The 22,190-nt window shown below is 40.0% G+C and overlaps 5 protein-coding genes across 6 annotated transcripts; all 5 read right to left on the bottom strand.

Annotated features, from left to right (window-relative positions):
• Positions 1 to 34: 34 nt before the first annotated feature.
• Positions 35 to 3,178, bottom strand: LOC137958899 (pentatricopeptide repeat-containing protein At3g62890-like). Its single transcript, XM_068806104.1, has 2 exons — positions 2,495 to 3,178; positions 35 to 2,098 (listed from the first exon to the last, which is right to left on the bottom strand). Exons 1-2 carry the CDS (start codon positions 3,176 to 3,178, stop codon positions 905 to 907), a joined length of 1,878 nt encoding a protein of 625 aa, XP_068662205.1. The 3' UTR covers positions 35 to 904.
• Positions 3,179 to 3,737: 559 nt separating this feature from the next.
• On the bottom strand, positions 3,738 to 4,641 carry LOC137948750 (uncharacterized). Its single transcript, XM_068794946.1, has 2 exons — positions 4,539 to 4,641; positions 3,738 to 4,456 (listed from the first exon to the last, which is right to left on the bottom strand). The coding sequence occupies exons 1-2, from the start codon at positions 4,584 to 4,586 to the stop codon at positions 3,848 to 3,850; spliced, it is 657 nt and encodes a 218-aa protein (XP_068651047.1). The 5' UTR covers positions 4,587 to 4,641; the 3' UTR covers positions 3,738 to 3,847.
• A 493-nt stretch (positions 4,642 to 5,134) lies between these two features.
• Positions 5,135 to 7,349, bottom strand: LOC137962375 (cytochrome P450 CYP72A616-like). Its single transcript, XM_068809204.1, has 5 exons — positions 7,076 to 7,349; positions 6,583 to 6,803; positions 6,179 to 6,423; positions 5,694 to 6,078; positions 5,135 to 5,596 (listed from the first exon to the last, which is right to left on the bottom strand). Exons 1-5 carry the CDS (start codon positions 7,347 to 7,349, stop codon positions 5,135 to 5,137), a joined length of 1,587 nt encoding a protein of 528 aa, XP_068665305.1.
• Positions 7,350 to 14,713: 7,364 nt separating this feature from the next.
• LOC137955398 (cytochrome P450 CYP72A616-like) lies at positions 14,714 to 16,140 on the bottom strand. The gene is made up of 3 exons (XM_068802327.1): positions 15,896 to 16,140; positions 15,223 to 15,604; positions 14,714 to 15,139 (listed from the first exon to the last, which is right to left on the bottom strand). The coding sequence occupies exons 1-3, from the start codon at positions 16,138 to 16,140 to the stop codon at positions 14,714 to 14,716; spliced, it is 1,053 nt and encodes a 350-aa protein (XP_068658428.1).
• Positions 16,141 to 19,804: 3,664 nt separating this feature from the next.
• LOC137957630 (uncharacterized) lies at positions 19,805 to 22,078 on the bottom strand. 2 transcript variants are annotated; one of them, XM_068805162.1, is made up of 4 exons: positions 21,981 to 22,078; positions 20,717 to 20,894; positions 20,041 to 20,595; positions 19,805 to 19,989 (listed from the first exon to the last, which is right to left on the bottom strand). In XM_068805162.1, exons 2-3 carry the CDS (start codon positions 20,882 to 20,884, stop codon positions 20,044 to 20,046), a joined length of 720 nt encoding a protein of 239 aa, XP_068661263.1. In that variant the 5' UTR covers positions 20,885 to 20,894; positions 21,981 to 22,078; the 3' UTR covers positions 19,805 to 19,989; positions 20,041 to 20,043. The 2 variants fall into 2 exon arrangements, with proteins under 2 accessions (XP_068661263.1, XP_068661262.1); XM_068805161.1 differs by having other exon boundaries at positions 19,805 to 20,595.
• Positions 22,079 to 22,190: the final 112 nt, after the last annotated feature.

Here is a 22,190-nt window from a genome sequence, read left to right on the forward strand (position 1 = left end):
CAGGAATAAATGTAGAAAGGCCCATTGGCCACAACGCTAGAAGAAGATTGGTTAATACAACTGGTAATCTGTAGGGACAAATATCTTATTTGGGACCTGTTGGGGGCTGCTGCTGCTGCAATTTGAGGTTGCGCTGCTTCAGCAACTCTTGCTTTGCAACAAGCATAATATGTCAGAGCATCACTTATTCACTGTAGGATTGACCCTTGTAACTATGGGAATAAGGAACCTTAAATTTGCAACAAGATGCATGATTTCTTTGAAACACATGGAACTGTGAGATAAAGCCAGTGAGGCGGAGTTCCGACTTCTGACAATAGCTTCTGTTGAGTCCAGAATGGCCACATGCCCGGAAAACTATAGTCAGTGAACAAATATGCTTTGTGATAGTGCCTCGGCATCCACTGTGCCAAGATTTGCATGCGAACATCTGTTTTATTCACTTCTTGCAGCCAGAAGAGAAGGAGACGAATAACAGATCATCCTTGATTTCTCACTTATTTGCCTTGTGTTCTCCGCCACATAATCCAGAATTGCTTGGAGTAAGGGTCTCGAAAGGAGGCAGTATCTGGGCTAAAAGAAGGCCAAAGAAAGACCAGGACAGCTTTTACTGAGGGTAGCACACTCCAAGTCATCCCAAATCTAGAAATGCAGCATCTAAACTGATGTCACAGATCCAGTAAAGAACCTTATGTTTAGTAGGAATACTTGCTGCATCACCAAACAATCAGCAGCTAGAGTTTTATATATGCTACAGACCGACTTATGTTTGGTAAACTCTCGTGGCATCAAAATAGAATCAGACATGATTAGTTTCAGTTCATCTGCTCATCCATTAAAGTGATGCATGAGGTCTAACTACACAACTTGCCATTAGGACACAGAACTGACAATACCTCCATGTTTACCAATAATCATTGCAAGAACATAATCCATTCTTGAAATGATGAAATCTTATGCGATCCCTGACCACAATTTCTCGACCATAAACTTTAGAGATGAACTTTGTTACCTGGTGACAGTCCCAACAAACTCTTAAATTTTTAACTATACGTATAGGGGTTCCAGGTGCTGTGTTAATTAATCCAAATGTGATTGCTAACCTCTCACTGTGTATTGTCAGTGCAGTTTCTTTATCTTCATCGTCTATATTAAGTAACACTTCTCTAACCTCAGGTATATAACCTGCATTTTTCAATTTGATAGCCATGTCATCCAGAAATGAGTAAATTTCCCTTGTCTGTGGGTGTGATCTATCTCCCACAAGAAATTGATGAAACATTCCTTCCAATTCAATAGAGGTACAACCTGGAGTCTTCTTTTTATGACCAACTTCAATTTTATCTCGAAGATTTCTAGCATCATTCCATCGTCCAGATCCAGAATACATGTTGGCAAACAAAATGTTGCAGCCCACGTGTCCAGGATCCAATTCTCTAATAAAATTTCCAATTCTCTCTCCTCTATCGATGTCTCCATAAATTCGGCACCCAGATAATAAGGCCCCCCATACAGCTATATCAGGTTCCATAGGCATACATCTTGTTATCTCCTCTGCTTCTTCCAAATGACCGGCACGGCTAAGAATGTCCACAAGACAACCATAGTGCTCTATACCAGGCTCAATTCCATAAAGGCTACTCATCTCTTTGAAATATGAACGTCCCTCCTCTACCAATCTTCCATGGCAACAGGCACTAAGTAAAGGGATAAATGTAACTTCGGTTGGTGATATATTTGCAAACTTCAATTGTTCAAAGAGTTCTATTGCATCCTTGGACTGCCCATGCATCGCAAATCCACCTATCATTGCATTCCAAGGCCAAATTGTTTGTTTTGGATAATCTCCATTATAGAAAATTTTGGCTGCAAATTCTATTTCTCCACACTTGGCATACATGTCAATGAGACCAGCAAGTAGCTTCTCGTTCATTCTAATACCTGATTTCTTCATGTAGACATGGATCCATCTCCCTTGAGACAAAGCCACCAAATTAGCACATGCTGCAAGAGAACTTGACAGGGTAAACTCATTTGGAGCAGCGCGAGCTAGCTGCATCTCTTGAAAAATCTCCAATGCTTCCTCGAAGCAACCCACCTAAAGACCACTACCATGAGTTCAAACAGTTATTTCATCATTAAATGAATTGACCTCATGAGCAATGTAAGTTGCAAACATTAAAGAAATATGAGAAATTTCTCATGGTGATAAAGACCATTGGTTTGGTTGACATCAATTATAAATGTTAAAGCGAATTATGACTAGACTAACTAAAACCATCCAATTTGACTATTTGAGCCAACAACTCATTCATGTTCTGGTGCACCCAGTACAATTCCAACACTACAAACGTAATCCTTATGGGCAATGAGTTTTGAAACAAATACATTGATCCCTCCAGCATTCTAAAGTTTAGTTGCTGCTTGATTGCTGGAAATCATTAAATCATAAAAAAATTGCATATGAAAGAGGGGACAAGTTGACCTTTATTACCTGGACATAACCTGCAATTATGGTGCTCCAGGTGACAACATCCCGTTTCGGCATTTCATCAAACAACTCCCTGGCCTGATCCATTTTGAAGGACCCCACGTATCCGCTGATTAGCAAATTCCATGAAAACAAATCTCGCTCACTGCTCCAGTCAAATGCCTTCCTTGCATCCTGTAGCAGCCCCCAACTAGAATACATTTGAATCAACACGTTAATAACAAACACATTCATCTCAAACCCACGTTTGATGGCATGGACATGCACTTGCTTCCCTTCTGAAACTACCTGTCCATGGCGACATGCATTCAGGACAAAAACTATAGTGTATTGGTTGGGAACTAACTCAGAATTGTTAAGCATTGCACGAAATAGAAGCAAAGAGTTGTATGAATCTTTTCTAGATGCATGAGCTTTAATAAAAGTGTTGTACAAGAACAAATCCGGTTGACGAACTTGTTCAAATATGTGGTGGGAAGAGGAGAGAGAATGCCCCGAGAGCAACTTGATAAGTTTAGTTGCAACCAAGGGGTACGAAACAAGGTCTGAGGTGATCAGCTGAGCGTGGGTTCGTTTGACATCTTCCATGGATTTGCATGAGTCAAGTAACTTGAGAAGAGGGTGATCCGAACCAAATGGCGGTCTGTTTGATCTTGAATTAGGTAATATGGTGTATACACGTTTCATGAGCCCCGCCAAATTGGAAAAGTAAGCGCCCGCAAAAGGTGCTGAGCTCTTCCCTCTACAAATCTACTGGGTCCTCGTTTTAACAAATTATCTTGAGCATATCCAGTCGTCACGTTAACAACCTTTCAGAAGCTCCAGCAGAAGAGAGAAATCGAGGGTCGAGCAACGGGAGAAGCGTTAACACTGAATGTAAAGTTGTAAAACAGAGGGTTGTTGCACAAAAAAAAAAATCTTGATAAGAGTTTTCTTATGAAAAATTAAAATAATCCCAAAATAGCATCAAAATAAGTATATTATATAATATAAAAAACTAGAATAAAATTAAATTTAGGTTATTTTATTTTAATTATTGATAAAAGTAAAAAAATTAAGTACACCTAAAGTTTATCAACAAATCTGAACCCCGTTAAATCGACCACGACTTTAGCCTTGATGAACACATCAATTTTCATTTTGAATTCTCATCAAGCTTCGAATTAATTAGGTTACCAGTTTTGCCTCAGGCCCGTTGGCCACGATCCACGACTTCAGGAAGCCAGAGTATCATTTTCACAACCAAAGCAACTATTGCCTATCGGCTCTCTGTTCGTCAAAATTACTCAGTGAGCATCGTATTGGATGCATTGGGTGATAAAGAGGAGCAATTAGCTCCGTTACAATATCTGACCACTAAGTAGGGGGATCATTCTCCAGAAACTCCTCTACTGTGACAGGAAATTCAATCCCCTCAAACTCGTCGCCGTGCAATCGAGAAGCTTTTCCCAAGAGCAGATGAGCCAATCTCAGAGGCTCTGACCTTTCTCCACTATTACCCAACAAGTGCCCTATCCACCCATCCAATCTTTTCACTTCCTTCTCACACTTTGGCCCCTTCACACCAGCAATCTTGGAGTAAAATCCGCCATAGCAAGTGCGAGCAAGAGAGTCCTCTTTGTCATTCCTGTCCTCGTCCCTACCAAGTAAATCCAGCAGAGCCATAAGCTGGTCGATTTCATCGCCGTCGTCGTTGAACTTCTCGATGATTGGAATATGTTCCGAGGCACGAGAAGGCCCTTGGTCTTGCGAGCTTGATGGGAAACCGAGAGGTGCAGAGAGAAACTGTTCAGGAAGGCCGCTATCTTGAAATGTGCAAGTGTTGCCTAGTTGGGGAAGGTCTAGATGGATGACAGAGCTTGAGTCGTCTGAGGAAGACGTGGCTAAAGAAGGAAGATTTTGAGATGGGTCGCCCCCGTTATGGCCCCCGCTCTTGATTCCTTCTAATTTCAATCTTTTCTCCACCTGTGGAAATACATAACCGGATTCAAGAAGCAAGAAAGACATGGGTTTTCCTTGTTGCATCGAGGAAGATAGATGAGACTACCTGCTGCAGTGATGAGAAGAAGGCCGAATGTCGGGTCGGCGGTCGCATTGCTCCGCTCCGTTCGTGGAGCACAGGGACGATTATTTCCAATTATGAGGGCAATTCTGAGACTCACTCGTGGCACAACGGAAATGCCTGATAGTATGTTTATTCTTGTACTCGTAAGAGTGGGAGGATTTAATAACATTGATTAATATCGATAAACTTACAAGATATATTAAACAATTGGGTTAATTACTGGAACCGTGGGCTTTCTATTTGAATTCGGGATCAGGACTCGATTAGGCTCGACTCATCTAATCATAGTCGAGCACCTCGTTCGTGTCAATAAATAAATAATAAATAAAAAGGATTCCGTTCAATCATCGATAATTTTAAGTAAACTAATTTACAGATTTCGAGTACACAAATCATTGATTCATACCTGATACCGGTTTAAACCATTGCCCGCTTTGCTCTCCCTCGATCCACCCGCTTCGTCGGAAAGAGTTCAAGGGGAAAGAACAATACTGATACTGCTTCTATTTTACAGTTATCTACTGTTGCAAATGAACGAATTCACATAGGGAGGGAGCAGGGAGAAGGGTACACTAAGTTTACCACCCAGGGCCGGGAATTCTGTTTGCTGTACTCAATACTCTGTGCAAGATTATGTGAGCTCCGTGCTGTGGATGCATAGTTACTGCTACATGTGGCGCATGGGCGTAGGAGGGAGAAAGCTCGAACCCAAAATGCTGAAGAATCATCGCCAATGCCGTCTTTGCCTCCATCAAGCCGAAGTTTTGCCCTATGCAGATCCTTTGACCCCATCCGAACGGGAAGAATGCACCGGGTTGCCTGGAAGCTTTGGAAACTCCATTGGCGAATCTCTCTGGATTGAATACACCGGCGTCCTCACCCCAGAGACGAGGGTCGCGATGGATGAGGACGATTGGCATCCCCACTTGGATTCCTTGGGGAAGAAGAAGCTTCCCGACTTTCACTTGCTTCTGGGTATGCCGAATAAGTATTGTTGCCGGCGGGTAGAGCCTCAGAACCTCGTAGAGGATCATTGTTACCTGAGACATGTCAAGTGTTTGAGACATTTTGTCAAAGATTATCCGATTGAAGTTTAAAAGGACGATTTCGAGAATGTCAAGCTCAGTAGTTGCTCACAATTTTGAGGCGGCTTAGCCCATCTATATCCGGGGTTCTTTTACCAAACACTTCCAGAACCTCTTCCCTGGCTCGGTTTTGCCAACTCGGGTGCATACTTAGCACAACCATTGTCCATGTCAGTAAAGCAGCGGTGGTATCTGATCCAGCGAAGTAGAATAGTTTGCATTCTCCAATGATGTCCTCGAAGGTTATTTCAATCTCTTCGTCGTAGTCGTTCCGGCCATTACGTTTGGCCTCTAATAACAAACCCAGCAAGTCATGAGCACCAGAATCTCTTCCCTCTTTCATTCCCTTTTCTCTCTTCTCGATCATATTTGTCAGGAGGGTTCTCACTCTTTTGTTCAACTCTCGTCTCCTTTTGTTCTCTTTTGTGGGCAAAAATCTGCACAAACAGATAAACTTGATTTTGTCCATGGAATCAGAGAAATTAATCCCTGCACATACAAACGCCCAGTTGAACAGAACGAACAACGGCGACGTACCTGAGACCGGGAACGTATAAAGCTCGATCAGCTTTTATGTGGAGCTTGATCTGTTCAGATTGAATTTCGAATATCTGCTTCCCTTCCATGTAGCTGCTCCCAAATGCCGTCCGAGAAATGACATCCCCCGCAAAATTTTTCAGCTCCGGCCACACATCCAGTTCGTAAGACTCACCGGAACCGATTAACGTTTGCCATCTCTCTATCAACTCAGTGCAGCTGACGGAGTGTGCTGGAAGCATTCCCTGAAAATTCACCATAGAAAAACAAAAACAAAAACAAAAAAAAAACGAAAAAGAATAAGAAGAAGAAGAGGAAGTAGGGCTTATTTAAGGCGTTTAAGTGCTCATCTTGCATTCAGACAAAGTTTCTTTAAATGAGAGGTGATCAGTACAAGAAGCAACCTTCAGCTTCTCAAGATGGAAAGCTGGTGTTAAAAGCCTCCGGTGCTCTGCCCACTTCTCCCCTTGATAAACAGCCAGACCTCCGGCTAGCAACTTCGTGTGAGGATTCGGCTTAAGTTTCTCAAAGTCGCCAGACCTGTTGGATAGAATTTCCTTCACCAGCTCTGGGGCCATGATGTTCACTCGAGGAACCGTACCAAACCATTGGACTGACGTCATACCTGTAAGTTAGATGGTCTCTCCTAATCTCAGCATTAAAATTCTAAGAATTGTGAAAGCAGGTAGATGATAAAGGGGCACAGAGACAATCCCTAACATTAATCGCGACAGAAGCATGGAGTTTCTATTAAATAAATCGCAACCCAAGCCCTATATTGGTCCTCAAAGAAGAAGCAAAGGTCGGATTAGAAAAAAAGAGAAGGTAGAAGAAGGAAAGAGATTAAGCAAAAGAAGCCATCGCCAACAGAAAGACAAATTCTTCATGAAACCATACCGTAGTCCTTTATCATGTTGCAAAGGAAGGGCAAGAGACGTGGGGCGATATCGTGGGTCAGATTCATAGGCTTGGACAGTGCTTCTTCGATCATCGTAGAGTTCTCCTTCAAGTTACCTTGCAGGAGTCTGTAAGAAGGACCGGCAATTCCTTGCTCTCTCAGATGTTTCTCCAGCTGCTTAGGTTTCCGCCAGATGGTGTTCAACAATCGTAATATACATATCAAGAAGAAAAGAAACGAAATAATCAGTAAACAGGCGACGAACTCTGCCATTTCCTTCAGCTCGCTAAAGCAGAAAGAGAGTTGTTAATTTCATCCGTCGATACGTTGAACGCAGTTGTAGTTATATAAGTAAACGAATGACCCACCGTCACTGTTCTTAAATTTTTTTTAACTGAATTTTCTCTCTTTTCCCTTTTTCTTCTAAGATATTCTAGCAAATGGAAAACGAAGGAACCGCTAATCATGAAGTTAATGGGATCTTTCTCCAGGAATCAGCCAACTACTTTTAAATCCCCCGTTGTTGACCTGTAAATTGCAGAAGCAATCTAGATGGCAGGAGCTTCCATAAACCAGATTATACTTTAATGTGATAAGCTATTAATGGTTCAAAAACTAATAAATGTCGGCCTTTTAATTTTTAATTAATGTGATCTTTCTTTTTCCAATTGCTTCAGTAGGCAAGCCAGGGGTGGCTGGATCCCACAAGGATATACATAAAGAAAGAAAGGAGGAGCATCAGCCGATGGTTTCCACAGCAATAATACATTCATCCATCGTTGACTGCTACAGAAGCAATGGCCGAAAACTCAATTGGTTGGTAAGTTGGCGACGTAGTGCTTACGGCGGTGACATATGAGCAGGCTATTTATCAGTTTAAGATTTTCTTTCTTCTTCTGGGAAGTTTAAGACTGTCTTTAATTTCTTCTGGGAAGTGATGAGAAATTAAGATCATTGAATCCATCGCCAAAACCAATGAACCAGTGAAGGTTTCGAGTAAATCATTTATCAAAGTCGGAAAAATCAAGAGCGGCGAGAATGGAAAAGAAAATCCATTCATTTGTTAGAGAAAAAAGGGCGAGATAGGACTTCTGTAAAACAGCGAGAACCAAAAATAATAACAAAGACTGAAAGAATGATTTTTCTATGATTTTATTCTTCTCCGTTAAGAGGCTATTTATAATACATTACAAGTTGATTTTAGGATCAATTTAGATCCTAAAATCAAGAAATAAAATTAAGAATACAATCACGGGATCCGAGGAAACAATCACGTATACAGTTTCTTCCGATCACACTATACAGCTATACATTTCAACACTCCCCCTCAAGTTGGTGCATAGATATCAGTCAAGCCCAACTTGTCAATTATACCATGAAATGTTTTTCCTGATACTGCCTTCGTGAGCATATCAGCCATCTGACTCGCAGATTGAATAAAAGGGAATTGTATAATCTTTGCATCGAGGTTCTCTTTGATGAAATGACGATCAACTTCAACATGTTTAATGCGATCATGTTGAACTGGATTTTGTGCAATTGCGATAGCTGCCTTGTTATCACAGTGAAGATTCATAGGTTTGTCGTTTTCAATCCCTAAGTCTCTCAGTATATTCCGTATCCATAATAACTCGCATACACCATGAGCCATACCTCAAAATTCAGCTTCAGCACTTGATCTTGATACTACCTTCTGTTTTTTGCTTTTCCAAGTGACAAGATTCCCTAAGTATCTCAAGATCTGATAGACTGCTTCCATATGTTCTTCACTTGGTGCATGCACGAACTGGCTCACAACGCTTACTGCATATGCTACATCGGGCCTTGGGTGGGATAGGTAGATTAATCTTCCAACTAATCGTTGATAACGCCCTTTGTCTGTTGGAATTTGATCTGGAAGAATTCCGAGTTTATGATGCATTTCCATGGGAGTCTCTATTGGTTTACAGTCAAGCATTCTGGTTTCGGCTAGAATATCCAACACATATTTTCGCTGTGAAAGGAAGACTCCATGTTTCGATCTTGCAACTTCAATCCCCAAAAAATATTTAAGTTGTCCGAGATCCTTCATTTCGAATTTAGTAGCTAAATACTCCTGTAAAGCTTGCAATTCACCTGGGTCATCTCCTGTCACGACCATATCATTAACATATACAATTAATGCTGTTACCTTTCCTTCTTTGTGTTTTATAAACAAAGTATGGTCTGAATTACTTTGTTTATAAACAAAGTATGGTCTGAGTTACTTTGTTTATAACCAAACTCCTTCATTGTAGCCGAGAATCTCCCAAACCATGCTCTAGGTGACTGTTTCAACCCATACAATGACTTCTTCAATTTACAAACTTTACCTTGAGACAAAGAACCACTTTTTACACCTGGTGGTAGTTCCATGTAGACTTCTTCTTCTAAGTCTCCATTGAGGAAGACATTTTTAACGTCAAATTGTTGCAGAGGCCAGTCTCGATTTGCTGCTATAGATATAAGAATACGAATTGTATTGATCTTAGCTACTGGTGCAAAAGTATCCTGATAGTCTATCCCATACCTTTGCGTATATCCTTTTGCAACTAGCCGAGCTTTATATCTGTCAATGCTTCCATCCGGTTTGAGTATCAACGTGAACACCCATCGACATTCAATTGTTTTTACTCCTTTAGGTTGGGGAACAAGTTCCCAAGTGGCATTTTTTTGTAGAGCCTCCATCTCTTCGTTCATCATTTTTTTCCATTTTGGATCAGCTAATGCATCCTGCACATTACTAGGAATAGAAACCCTGGATAATTGATCAACAGTAAATGCATACGATTTAGTCAACCTATGGGAGGACACATAGTTATTGATTGAGTATTTGGTCTTGGCTTCAAGGTCAGGTTCATACTGTTTTTTTGGAACTCCCCTATTCAATCTTTGTGGATATCTAGAGGTTATGTTTTCTGTAGGAAGATATGTTTCATTAGACTCATCAAACATAGGATTCGTATTTACCTGAGGAGGAACATTCCGGGTTGATTCTTCAGTTGTTGGTGCAGACGGGGGCAACTCTGGGGGTTCTTCAGGTGAAATTACCGAATCATAGTCTTGTTGCACATCATGACACTTAAAAAATTCATTCACCGCTTCTAACTCAATAAATTCGGCACCTCTTTCAACATCTTCGTTAGTTTCATGTGGAACATTCTCTTCATTTGAACTCTCCCCCTGAAGAGATGTCTAAGAAACTCCCCTTGAATAATAAGGGACTGATTCATGGAAGGAGACATCTAAAGTCACATGGAGCTTGTTGGTGTGTGGATAATAACACCGATATCCTTTTTGAAAATCAGAGTAGCCAACAAATACACATCGCTTGGCACATGGATCAAGTTTATTTTGCAAGATCTTTGGGATATGAACATAAGCGGTACACCCAAAAATTCGGGGTTCAAGATTCGAAAGATGGGGAATTGAAATCAGGGATTGCAGCTTGTGTAGAGGAGTTTGAAAATCAAGTACTCTAGAAGGTGTTCGATTGATGAGGTAGGCAACAGATGTGATAGCTTCGCCCCAATAAAATTGAGGCATGTTCATGCCAAAGAGAGAGGCACACACTACTTCCAAAAGTTGTCTATTCTTTCTTTCTGCCAATCCATTCTGTTGGGGAGTATAGGTGCAAGAAGTCTGGTGACGAATTCCATGAGTGGTCAGAAAAGTTTCGAGAGAAACATTAACAAACTCAGTACCATTGTGAGATTGCAAAACACGAATCTGCTTTTGGTATTGAGTATGTATCATTGTATGGAATTTTTGAAATGCTAGACACACATCACTTTTGTGGATAAACAGAGATACCCAAGTCATTCTAGTGCATTCATCAATAAATGTCACAAAGTAATGAGCTCTAGAAATAGAGGGAATCTTGGCTGGACCCCAAACATCAGAATGAATAACCGCAAAAGGTTTGAAACTTTTATTCAAACTCGGGAAATAATCAATACGGTGGCTTTTAGCCAATTCACATGTGTCACAATGAAAATACACATCAGTCAAACCTAAAAAAAGTTGAGGTCGCAATTTCTTAAGATAACCAAAGGAAAGGTGGCCTAATCGTCGGTGCCATAACCATACAGTTGTTTGAGCATTATCTTCACTGCTAGCTTGATTTGTCTGACTGATTTTTGATCCCCCGTTCTCTGTCAACTCCAAATAGTAGAGTTTGCCCCGTCTAACACCATAACCAAGAATCTTCCGGGTTAGAATGTCCTGAAAGACCCAAAATGAGGGCCAAAAAGTTACAGTACAAGCAAGAGTGAAAGTAATTTGGCTAACAGACAAAAGGTTATATTCAAGAGAGGGAACCACAAGGACAGTATCTAATGTCAGATTATTGGATAATATAACAGATCCTTCCCCAGTAATAGGAGAGGTACTACCATTGGCTGTTGAAATAACAGATTGTGGAGAAGGTAGGATGGATTGTAACTGACTGGGATCCCTTGTCATGTGATCGGATGCACCTGTATCAATAATCCAAGGTCTATTCTTAGAATGTACAGAAAATACTAATGCATTATCGAGAATACCTGGATGGGCAACATTTGTAGTAGGTAGCTCCTGATTCTCTTCCATGGATATCACCATAGCTTTCCCAGCAATCTTGTTACGAGGATTTTTTTGAGAAATCCCACCACTCCGGATAGCCAATAATCTCATAACACCGGTGTTGTGAATGTCCTTTTTTCCCTCAGTGAATACATACACGATTGTTACCTTTGCCAGAAGATTGAGGGTTCCGACTGCTTGATGATCCTTGTCGGTTTTGGTTGACCAACATCGCCGAGTTCTCGGAGACTGGGTGATAGCTCCCCATTGTTTGTCTCTGTTGATATTCGCGTTTGACATATGCATATGTACTCTCCAAATCAAGTTTGGGATTTTTTCGCAAAATTTCTCCACGAACTTGATCAAACTTGAAGTCAAACCCACTGAGAAAAATATGAACCCGAAGCCTAGCCATTGCAGAGTGCAACTGGATCAGCCCTTCGACTGTTCCTTCTTGAGATATAGTTCTATGATCAATCTCCTGGAAAATAGCAACCAGTTCATTGTAGTATGTGGATAACGGTCTACCATTTTGTTTGGTAGAAAAAGATCTCTGGTTCAACTCAAATATACAAGTTTCATCGAATCCATCATAGAATGTTTTTGATACTGCTTCTCATATCTCCTTGGCAGTGGAGAGGCGAATAAATCGCTACATGAGCAATTGACTCATGGAGTCAATAAGCCAACTTTTGACTCTTTGATTTTCAGTAATCCATGCTCCAAGATTAACATCACCAGATGCTGGTTTTTTTGTTTCGCCGATGAGGTATCCAGCTTTGTTGCGTGTGCCAATTCACTTCTCCATGAGTTGGGACCATAATGAATAATTGGTCTCATCGAGGATAATTCCATTTGGAAACGCAGAATTATCTTGGTGGACTATAATCTGTGGTAATCGGATAAGTTCAGTGGATGCGCCTGTAGTGGTGGCCATCGATCTGAATTTTTTTTTATTTTTTTATTTTTTCTAATCCGGTCCGGTTCGGTTCAATCCGGTCCGATTCGGTACGATCTGGATTCAATTCTGGTCCGATCCGGTTCGAGTTTAGACCGGTTCGGTCCGATTCGGTTGATCCGCCGGTCTGGGTCGGTAGAAAAAATAAAGGAACAGTAGTTCCTAAGTTAAAAAAATACTTTCGTCTTCGGCAACGGCAGCGGAGCGTCGGCTTCAGTCGAAATAGGGTGGTGGTGCCGTCGTCGACGATTGTCGGCACTCATCAGCGATCGACGATGTGATTCCGACTACAGGACCGTCGTAAGAGAACTATGTTCTCTTTCAGCAATTCGGTTTCCCTCGGTGACAGTGGTGATCAGCGGTAATAACGGGAAGGTGGAACTGTCATCGGCGGTTTTCTTTGGTCTTCAGTGATCGTCGTCGGGTGTCGGCAACGTTCTTTTGGCGTCGGGACAGCCGGAATACGGAGTTGCAGAAAAAACAGAGTTCTGCAACTCCGACGGATTTTTTTTTCTTCCTCCGGCTTCCTCCTTCGGTGATTACAGGAGCACTTAGCTCCGACTTTCTGCGACGAAAAAGAGAGGATAATTCTCCTGCTCTGATACCATGTAAAACAGAGAAAACCGAAAATAATAACAGAGACTGAAAGAATGAATTTCCGATGAGTTTATTCTTCTCCGTTAAGAGGCTATTTATAATACATTACAAGTCGATTTTAGGATCAATTTAGATCCTAAAATCAAGGAATAAAATTAAGAATACAATCACGGGATCGGAGGAAACAATCACGCTATACAGTTTCCTCCGATCACGCTATACAGCTATACATTTCAACAACTTCGATTCACATGTCTCCAAAAAAACAATCACAACCCACATGTCACAGTTACAGTTTATTGTTTTTTATGACCTTCGTCTTATTCAAAGTCAATGGCGGATTATGTTCAATTATCTCTCTTCAACCTAAGCAGTTACAACTCTTCTCTTTTCTCAGAAACGCTTTTGTTTTCTAGCCCCCTCCCTCCACCGCCTAAGCAATAGCTGTCGCCACCCAGGACTGTTTTCTAGTCAATTAGCCTGTTTCTATCGGCATGGCCGGGAATGCTTTCTGGATTTGTTGCCCTTAAACAGATCTTTGGGATTGGGAATGTTTTCGTTTTCATTTCTCAGAAGTGAAGGGAGCAGTAGCTAGTGCCTTCTCACTTCGCATTTGACAGAAACCCCGTCTAAACAATTAAAAACTAGTTTCCAACAAGTCTCAGAATAGCAATATCTGATTAAGATACTTCTTACCTTGGATGGGTATCCAGTAGAACTGACCTGCGAAAGATATTACATCTTATACTCATAACTATTGTTTAATACGATGTCTCTGAATCTTAACATGTATGAAGCAAATTATGGAGCATATTAAGAGATTGTAAGAAGTCAATCAATTAGACAAATATCCGAGAGTCCATATCAATTCTCTTGAAATAGTCACGGAAGAATGTATGGCACAAGAGTTTTAATAATCACTAATGGTGATGTTAGATTGAAAGGATAGATAAATAAAATCTCATCGGTTATCAGGTGGATCGATTAGTTGCATGTTGTAATTTTGAGTGAAATTATCTTCATTGTATATTAAGTGATTTCCCTGGATGTAATCACATTTTGCTTCAATGGCCTGGAAAGAGGTAACTGGTAAGGATTTAGCTTTAAACAGCTGAATTTGATGAAAAGGAAATTGTAGATTTGAAGCGAAGGCCTGCAAATAGTCCTCTGAATGAGCCATTTATAACACAAAAGCGAGAAGATGAGTAGATCCTACTCAAGGGATCACTAATTGTTTCAGCAAACAACTCTGAAGTGTGAGATTTCTTCTTAATATTTATGTGTACTCCATAACCCATTCTTATCCAAACCCTACATATCAACTTTAAAGATACTTCTTAAAGTCATCCATTTGCTTCTTATTTGGATTTCTGTTTAAATTTGGTGATGGACTAACTCCAAAGCCATTGACAACCCTTAATGCAAGTTAGTTGGACCCTTCTTAGGAGGGTTGTGACCTCACTGCTTTAACTGGGGTCGTGACTCTCCGTGCTTAGCCTCCTTAGAGCTTATGTAGGATGATTTCAGCGCCATACTGGGGTTGAATAGTAACAACAGGAAATGGAGCGTGAACATAGGTTGGTGAGAGTTCAAACCAGAAGTTCTGCAGAATCATAGCCAGAGCTAACTTAGCTTCAGTGAGGGCGAAGTTCTGGCCTATGCAGATTCTGGGGCCCCAACCGAATGGGAAAAAAGCTGTTTGATACTTGGTTGCGTTGGAAATTCCCCCTGCGAATCTCTCTGGATTGAATTCTTCGGCATCTTCACCCCATATTTCGTGGTCAAGATGAACAAGGAGAGTTGGCAGAGAGAGCTGAATTCCAGTAGGGAAGGTTATTCCTCTTATCTTCGTTTCCTTGTGCGAGGTACGAACGAGGTCTACCACCGGCGGGTACAGCCGAAGAACCTCATGCAGAATCATCGTTACCTGCCAACAGAATTATATGGAGATCAACCCAAGTAGTATAAAGGGACATACATAGAGGCCGGAGACTCGGTTATATAACTCACTATTCGTAGGTGGTTTAATCCATCAAAATTTGGTTTGTTTTTCCCAAACATTTGGAGAACCTCTTCTCTTGCACGAGTCTGCCAATCTGAGTGCGTGCTTAAAACAACCATTGTCCATGTTAGCAGAACCGAAGTGGTCTCTTGTCCGGCGAAGTAGAACAGTTTGCACTCCTCCATGACATCCTCGATTGTCATTCCTTTGGATTTTCCACCTTCCTGAGGCTCTTTTAGATTGGATTCGATCAACAAGCCTAATAAGTCATCTACTGCGGCTTTGCCAAACTTCATGGCCTTCTCCTTTCTCTTGATTATGGCTGTCAAAAGAGCTCGGACTTCCCTATCGATTTCCTTCCTTCTCAGGTTCTTTTTCGTCGGGACAAACCTGTGGATATTGCACAGAAGTTTCAGTGCAAGCACTTCTGAAATTAACATAAACGGTGTGTGTGTTTGCTCCTATTTTACACTTCTTTGGTAGGGAATCCTACTTGGTGATCAACACTGACAACACAAATTATATATAGCACTCCGGACTGAGACGATTGGGTTTAGGAAGTGAAAAAGGTAAGAAGGTGCGTTAAAATTTGAGGCTTCTTCAACGTGGAGCTGCTAATTTTCGTCGTTTTTCTTCCTCCGCCAGAGTTGAAGGGAATAACTATAAAGAAAATACACATACTGTAGTCCTGGAAAGTATATTGAGGTAGCAGCTTGTATCATGAGTACAGCTTGTTCAGATTGAAGTTTGAATATGCGGTTCCCTTCTTTATAGCTGCTTCCAAATGCCGTTCGAGAAATCACATCTCCCGTTAAATGTTGGAGCTCTGGCCAGACATTTACTTCACACGAACTCCCAAGAGGATCCATTAAATTCTGCCATTTGGTGATCAGTTCCACGCAGCTAGCAGAGAAAGAAGGCAGCATTCTCTGTTACCAACACCAGGAATTATTAGTAGTCCGTGTTCTTCCTTGTGATCGTACATGGTAATCGAAAGTAAATTTAATGGATGTTCAATTCCACGGAATGTGTCAACTACCTTGATCTTCTCAAGATGAAAGGCCGGGTTGATGATTCTCCTGTGTTTGGCCCACTTCTCCCCTTCGTGAATGGCGAGCCCCCCCACAAATAGCTTCACAAAAGGGTTTACTTTGGGCTTCTCAAAGTGGCCAAACTTATTAGATAGAATTTCCCTTATCATTTCTGGATCAAGGACGGTTACTCTCGGATGCGTTCCATACCAAATGACAGATATTTTCCCTGGTCAGTTTCCGGTATCTTAAACATGAGAATAAAATAAAAGCAAAAGCATGACAAGTCGCAAAAGCAGCTACTTTAAGTTCTTCCGGTTAAAGATAATGCAAGATGGAGATCCAATTCAGTGTAACTGAGAAGAATCCGAGATGGGATGTCTCGGTTCTATTTGATATCTCTTTGGATGCCATAGTCGGACAGAGCATTCCAGTTTTCTCAAAACGGAAAGGAGACGGAGCTGACAGTGTAGGGGCCTATGATCATTGAAATTTAAAAGCATGCTATAAAATTAGCTTGCTCTCCATTCGAGAGGACAACAATCCCACCAGTAAGATGTTATGAATCAACAGAAACGTGAAACGGTCATGATTGAAGAAAACGAGGAATGAAGATACCGTATTCCTTTACGCTACGCTGAATATACGGAGCAACACGGGGCACAATATTGTGAGAAAAGTGCATGGGTTTTGATCGAGCTTTATGGTTTTCAGCGGCGATTTCGTTGAGGTTGCCGTAGAGCAATTTGTGAGGCGGACCCAGGATGCCTTGTTCCTTCAACAACCGCTCTAGCTTCATGGGTTTCCACCAAATGATATGCAGCACTCTGGATATCCACAGTAGGAAGCAGACGAAGAGAACTGCGACAGCGGAGTATCCCATTTCCGACTGCTTCAGTCTTGCCCTGATAAGATATTCATGGCCTTGGGCCCTTTTATAGACAAACTCCATCACCAGAACCCATTCATGGCCATTTGTTCTTTTCTTTCTCTTTTTTGCCATTTTCTGCGCGAATACCTGGTCATATCCGGCCTACATTATTGTATCCTCCCAACAATAATTTTTCATAAAAGGGACAGAAAATAATTATAAACTAATGCCATATTTTTATTAGTCATTTGGACATCCGAGAACCAACGTCTTTTGGATACGATCCGGGTTGTTTCTGCACTTGAGGGACATCACGCCTGACGCCCACAGGCAAAGGAGGAGCTTGTGATTGTCGTCTTTGATTTATCCGCATTCGATGTTTGCCGAATTACTTGGGAAGAACAAATCGAGCTCACAGATATGATGATTCATAACTTGTTTTTTGTTCTTGCTTTTATTAAGTTTTTGCGAGAGGTGCCACGGAATTGCTTATCATCTGTGTCATGACAGGAGCTTCTACCAACTTAGATAAAGATCCTTCCTTTATCATACTAATTTCTCTGTTCTTCTGCCCCTTCATTCCTCCATTGATTGAAATTGTCCTGAACCTTACAGCCAACCATTACAGTTTTTTCTAGCTAAGTTATATATTCACTTCATTAACATATGTTCAGGTCAAATCGTTCAACCCATCTGTTGTTAGCAGATTTCACACGGAAATGGGTGTCTTTATGTAAAAAACTGTACTGAACCATGGTTCTCCAATCGATCGAGTTCAACCTGCCGGTCTGTTATCTTCCATCTGATTCTTACAACACTGCAAATCTAGGTTCTTTAACTCAAGAATCGCACTGCTTCTTTTATTGTTTCAACAAGCCAGACTTGTTAGACTAAGAGCAAACTGGGTAAAATTTTCACACTTCTTATGAGCCAAGAAACTTTTACCCAGATTTTGCTCAGGAAACCAGCATCGATGACATTCTCTTTTTTTAAAAAAAAAAACTCTCTGCTACAAAGGACTAGATGCACAACATCTCTGTTTCCCACTCTGTTTCAAAATGATATTATCTACTAATCAAGTATTATGTATTTGTGGTTCAGACATAGATGTTGATTTGAATTTGAATATTTATTTTTATATTTGAATTTGTAATATTACAGGTATTCATGGATAATCTTTCAGACAAAGAAAAAATTAGTATTATGAAATCACCTTTTACACAATTGTATATGCTCTTATAAGATGTTACTTACATCATCGTAAAGAGCAAATATAACGTTCTTATTATATAGATGATCATATACATTCGAAAAAAGTATTAGAAAGATCACTTGTTAAATTTTAAAAGTTTTACAGGATGAATTAGAATGATTTTCTCATATTGTCTAAGATTTTGAGGAGTTGGGGATTATTGTTTGATACAATGACTATCTCAGTGGAAAAATAATTTACGTATTTTTGTCTTACTGTTGGTTAACAACAAATATACAATGCTACCTTGTGATGTTTCATATATCAAATTGGACTACCATTAAATATTTTATTAAGGCGTTAGATGTTATTGTCATATTACAATTTGATTATATTAAATTACCATCAAGACATACTCATTTGAAGATTTTGAATAGTGATATACACTATCCTTGCTTTAATGTAAGTATAAAGGCATTTGATGAATATTTGTAGGTTAGTATCAAATATATGTTTATTTTGACTAAATTTATGTCATTAGGATTGTATTTGTGTTATTGATGGTATTTATATTACAAGACATATTTTATTGATCAACAAACAAGATATTGAAACATGAAAGATTTTCATTCACAAAATGTAATGGTAATATGTATATTTGACATGTAATTTAATTATGTACTTACTGAATGAGAGGGAGCATCAGTTGACTCAAGTATACTAAAACCAAGATTAGTATGATGACATAAACTCTAGATTCTTGAAGGTAAATGACATCTCATTATTTAGTCTATTTTTATTTTTAATTAATTCATATAGTATATTTTTAGTAGGTAAATATTATTTAATAGATACAAGATATACAAATATTTTATGGTTTTTAGATCTTTATTGAGGGACTCGTTACCAGTTGAAAGAATTTGGAGATAACTTTGTTTCAAATCCAAGAGAATTATTCAACAAAAAATATTCATCTTTAAGGATAATTATTAAATATGAGGTTTTAGAAGTTAGTTTAAAATTATGAAAAAATGTTCCTCCTTTTGCTTTTAATATTCAGTAAAAAATGTGACTTCTTGTTGTGTCTTATATAATTATATATGCAATGAAGATAACATGAAGACGGTGATTCAAGTGATGTGTCTAGTGGAGAAGGTGATCAAGGGATAAAAATAGTGATGGTGGTGATAATTTTGTCGTTGACAAGGATTAGAAAAGAAATACTCAAAGGGTGCGTGTAACACAATCCATAAGAACATCATATTTTTAGATTTATTATCAACTCAAATATGGGAAAATGATTGATTATTATATTTTAATGATATTAAATATTTAGGTTGTATTTCACAAGTACTAATTTAATGTATTTAATGTAAATATTAATATATATTAGACTTGTATTATTTTATTTTTATTATTTTTCCATTTGGAAAACATATTGGACAATGATTCTAATATAATGACAAAACTTTTTACAAGTTGGATACATCCTCATATAATTGAAATTGACATTATATTATGTTCCCTAGATAAAATAATCAATATATTCTTCAAAAGTAAATACACAATAAAACAAAATAAATATTCTAAGGAAGCAAATTCTACTGTTCACAACACTTAGCCTTCATCTCAACCAAATTCAACTTGAGTTGAATTAGGAAACCCAAATTCTGATTCAAAGGCATCAGACGACGCTTCGGTTGAATTAGGAAACCCAAATTCTGATTCAAAGGCATCAGACGACGCTTCGGCATGTGCACTCTTCCGTGTTCCTTTCATTGGAACCATCCATCACCCCCCAATCGAATGACACATCGAGAAAATAGAGCAAGAAAGCGAGGAAGACGCTGCAGAAGAACATGGGAATAGGGCCAAAGATCCAGAGAAACAGGGGGAAGGAGAAGTAGAAGGCACGAAGGCCGAGCGACCAGAACAAACTGCCTCGATTGACGGCACGGGCGACATATTCTGCTGATAGACTACCAAATTTACAGGGGACGTTGATGAGAATGCTAGCATGGCTGTAGTATCGGATTGATTGCACGTTCATGAGGAAGGCCACAAGGAAACAAACCAGAATGGCAAAGTACTTGATAGAGAAACCAAGCTCGCTGGTGTCTCCATATACCATTCCATTCACCCGGACGAATGATGTCCCCCGGCCAGTATTCGTCATCAACACGGCAATTAAGGAACTGAGCATGATCGCTGTCGATGCAAGAAGGGTTGATGCCATTATGTTGTTCCGAAACGTCTGCACTGATAGCACTCCATTTCTCACCGGATCCTGATTTAAAAAGCTCCATCAACGTTCATGTTTCAAAAGATAACATCTCAGCTACCTCCATTTCAACCAGTGCAAACACACAGAAATGCTAGAGAGAAAGGGAGGAAGAAAGACGAGTTACCTCCATCATCGTTCGAACCCATATTTTTCTGTTGATGGAGTTCATGCCCATGACGGTTTTGGTGGGGTGCTTCATGACGCGATAGAAGAGCCACGCATGGTAGCCCGTCATTACAATAAGCCCCAATGGGACAAAAACATAATCTAAGATTTGTTTCCTCATGGGCATGAATTACCACCTAAGCCAGAGAAAGAAAACCAAAATCAGGCTTTTTGAAGGTGAGAGGGGTTTTCGGTCTCCGGAATTAAAAGAGCAGCAGAGAAAGTCAGAGAATTTGTTAGACTCAAATGGGATCCCACATGGAAAGAACTCACAATGAAGCTGTTTCAGTATTCCTACTCCCCCGCCCCGGTAATGGGGTGAGCTTGCACCTTTAAACTTTAAGCTAGTGGAACACGAATAGATTTGCCATTGTCATTTCATCACTTCATACCAAGGAATCCAATTGTATATAAAATTATCTATATACTGCATAAATTTCATTCAATAATCAAACACAAAAACATCTCAATTTGCCAAATAAAAATTATACATTCAGTATAAATTTATAAACTCTAGGTTGAGGAATACTTAAAATTGAAACCAGCAAAACAAATTAAATTGGAATCCTCGGATCCACAGGAAGGGTAGCCATCAGAGACGAAAGGAAAAAAAATTTATATTCATACCAAACAGAAGTGCAAACAATACAATCAAATACTATCTAACGTTCATACCAAAACGGATCCTATCGAAATTCAGAAGAACTACGGGAGGAGCCATTGAGCAGCTCGAAAAAGGCCAACCCCCCCAGGTCCAATAGAAGCAAGCCCTACGGCCAATCCAGTAGCAATAACAGAAGCGGCAAAAATCAGTGGATTCATGGTAATCTTCTCACACCAAAATAAAGAAATGGTTAATGATACAATCAGCCAATGAATTATTACTTATTATTTCATCACCCGAGCTCGCTTACGTAAAGTAGAAACAGAGGCAAAAGTTTCGGGTGAATTATACTTTGAGATAGAACGAGACAAATCGAATTTGATTAATGCCACGTATGAATGCGAGATAGAAGATAAATAATGGAGTAGCAGCGGGCGTGTAGATATGATGATAAGTATCGTGTTGGGCTGAGGAGCGGAGGTAGAAGAAGGTGTCCATCACTCCCGTCGGCGAGGAAGAAGTTCGGAGGAAGAAATCGAAGAAGAAGATCGGGGAGGAAGAAATCGAAGAGGAAAACGAAGAATAAGAAGATGAAATCGAATAAAAAACCAAAACTTACCTAACGGAGCAGATAGAAGTCGACTTCCTTCCCCCGTTTTCGCTCAATTTCCGCTGCCGAATCCGGAATCCTGACTTTCCCTATTCTCCCCTCCTCCCCCAGGTTCAGACTTCTGAAAAAGGAAAAATGAAAACCCTCCCTCCGGGCTCGGGCCCTCATTAAGTTAACGAGCTTTTGAACCGAACCATAATTCGGTCGAGCTCGGCTCGT

Source organism: Aristolochia californica, unplaced genomic scaffold, assembly GCF_029961685.1.
Source record: "Aristolochia californica isolate CCGP_79_NKW_82.1479 unplaced genomic scaffold, dmAriCali1.0.hap1 SCAF_1, whole genome shotgun sequence".
In the NCBI taxonomy this organism is placed as follows: Eukaryota; Viridiplantae; Streptophyta; class Magnoliopsida; order Piperales; family Aristolochiaceae; genus Aristolochia; species Aristolochia californica.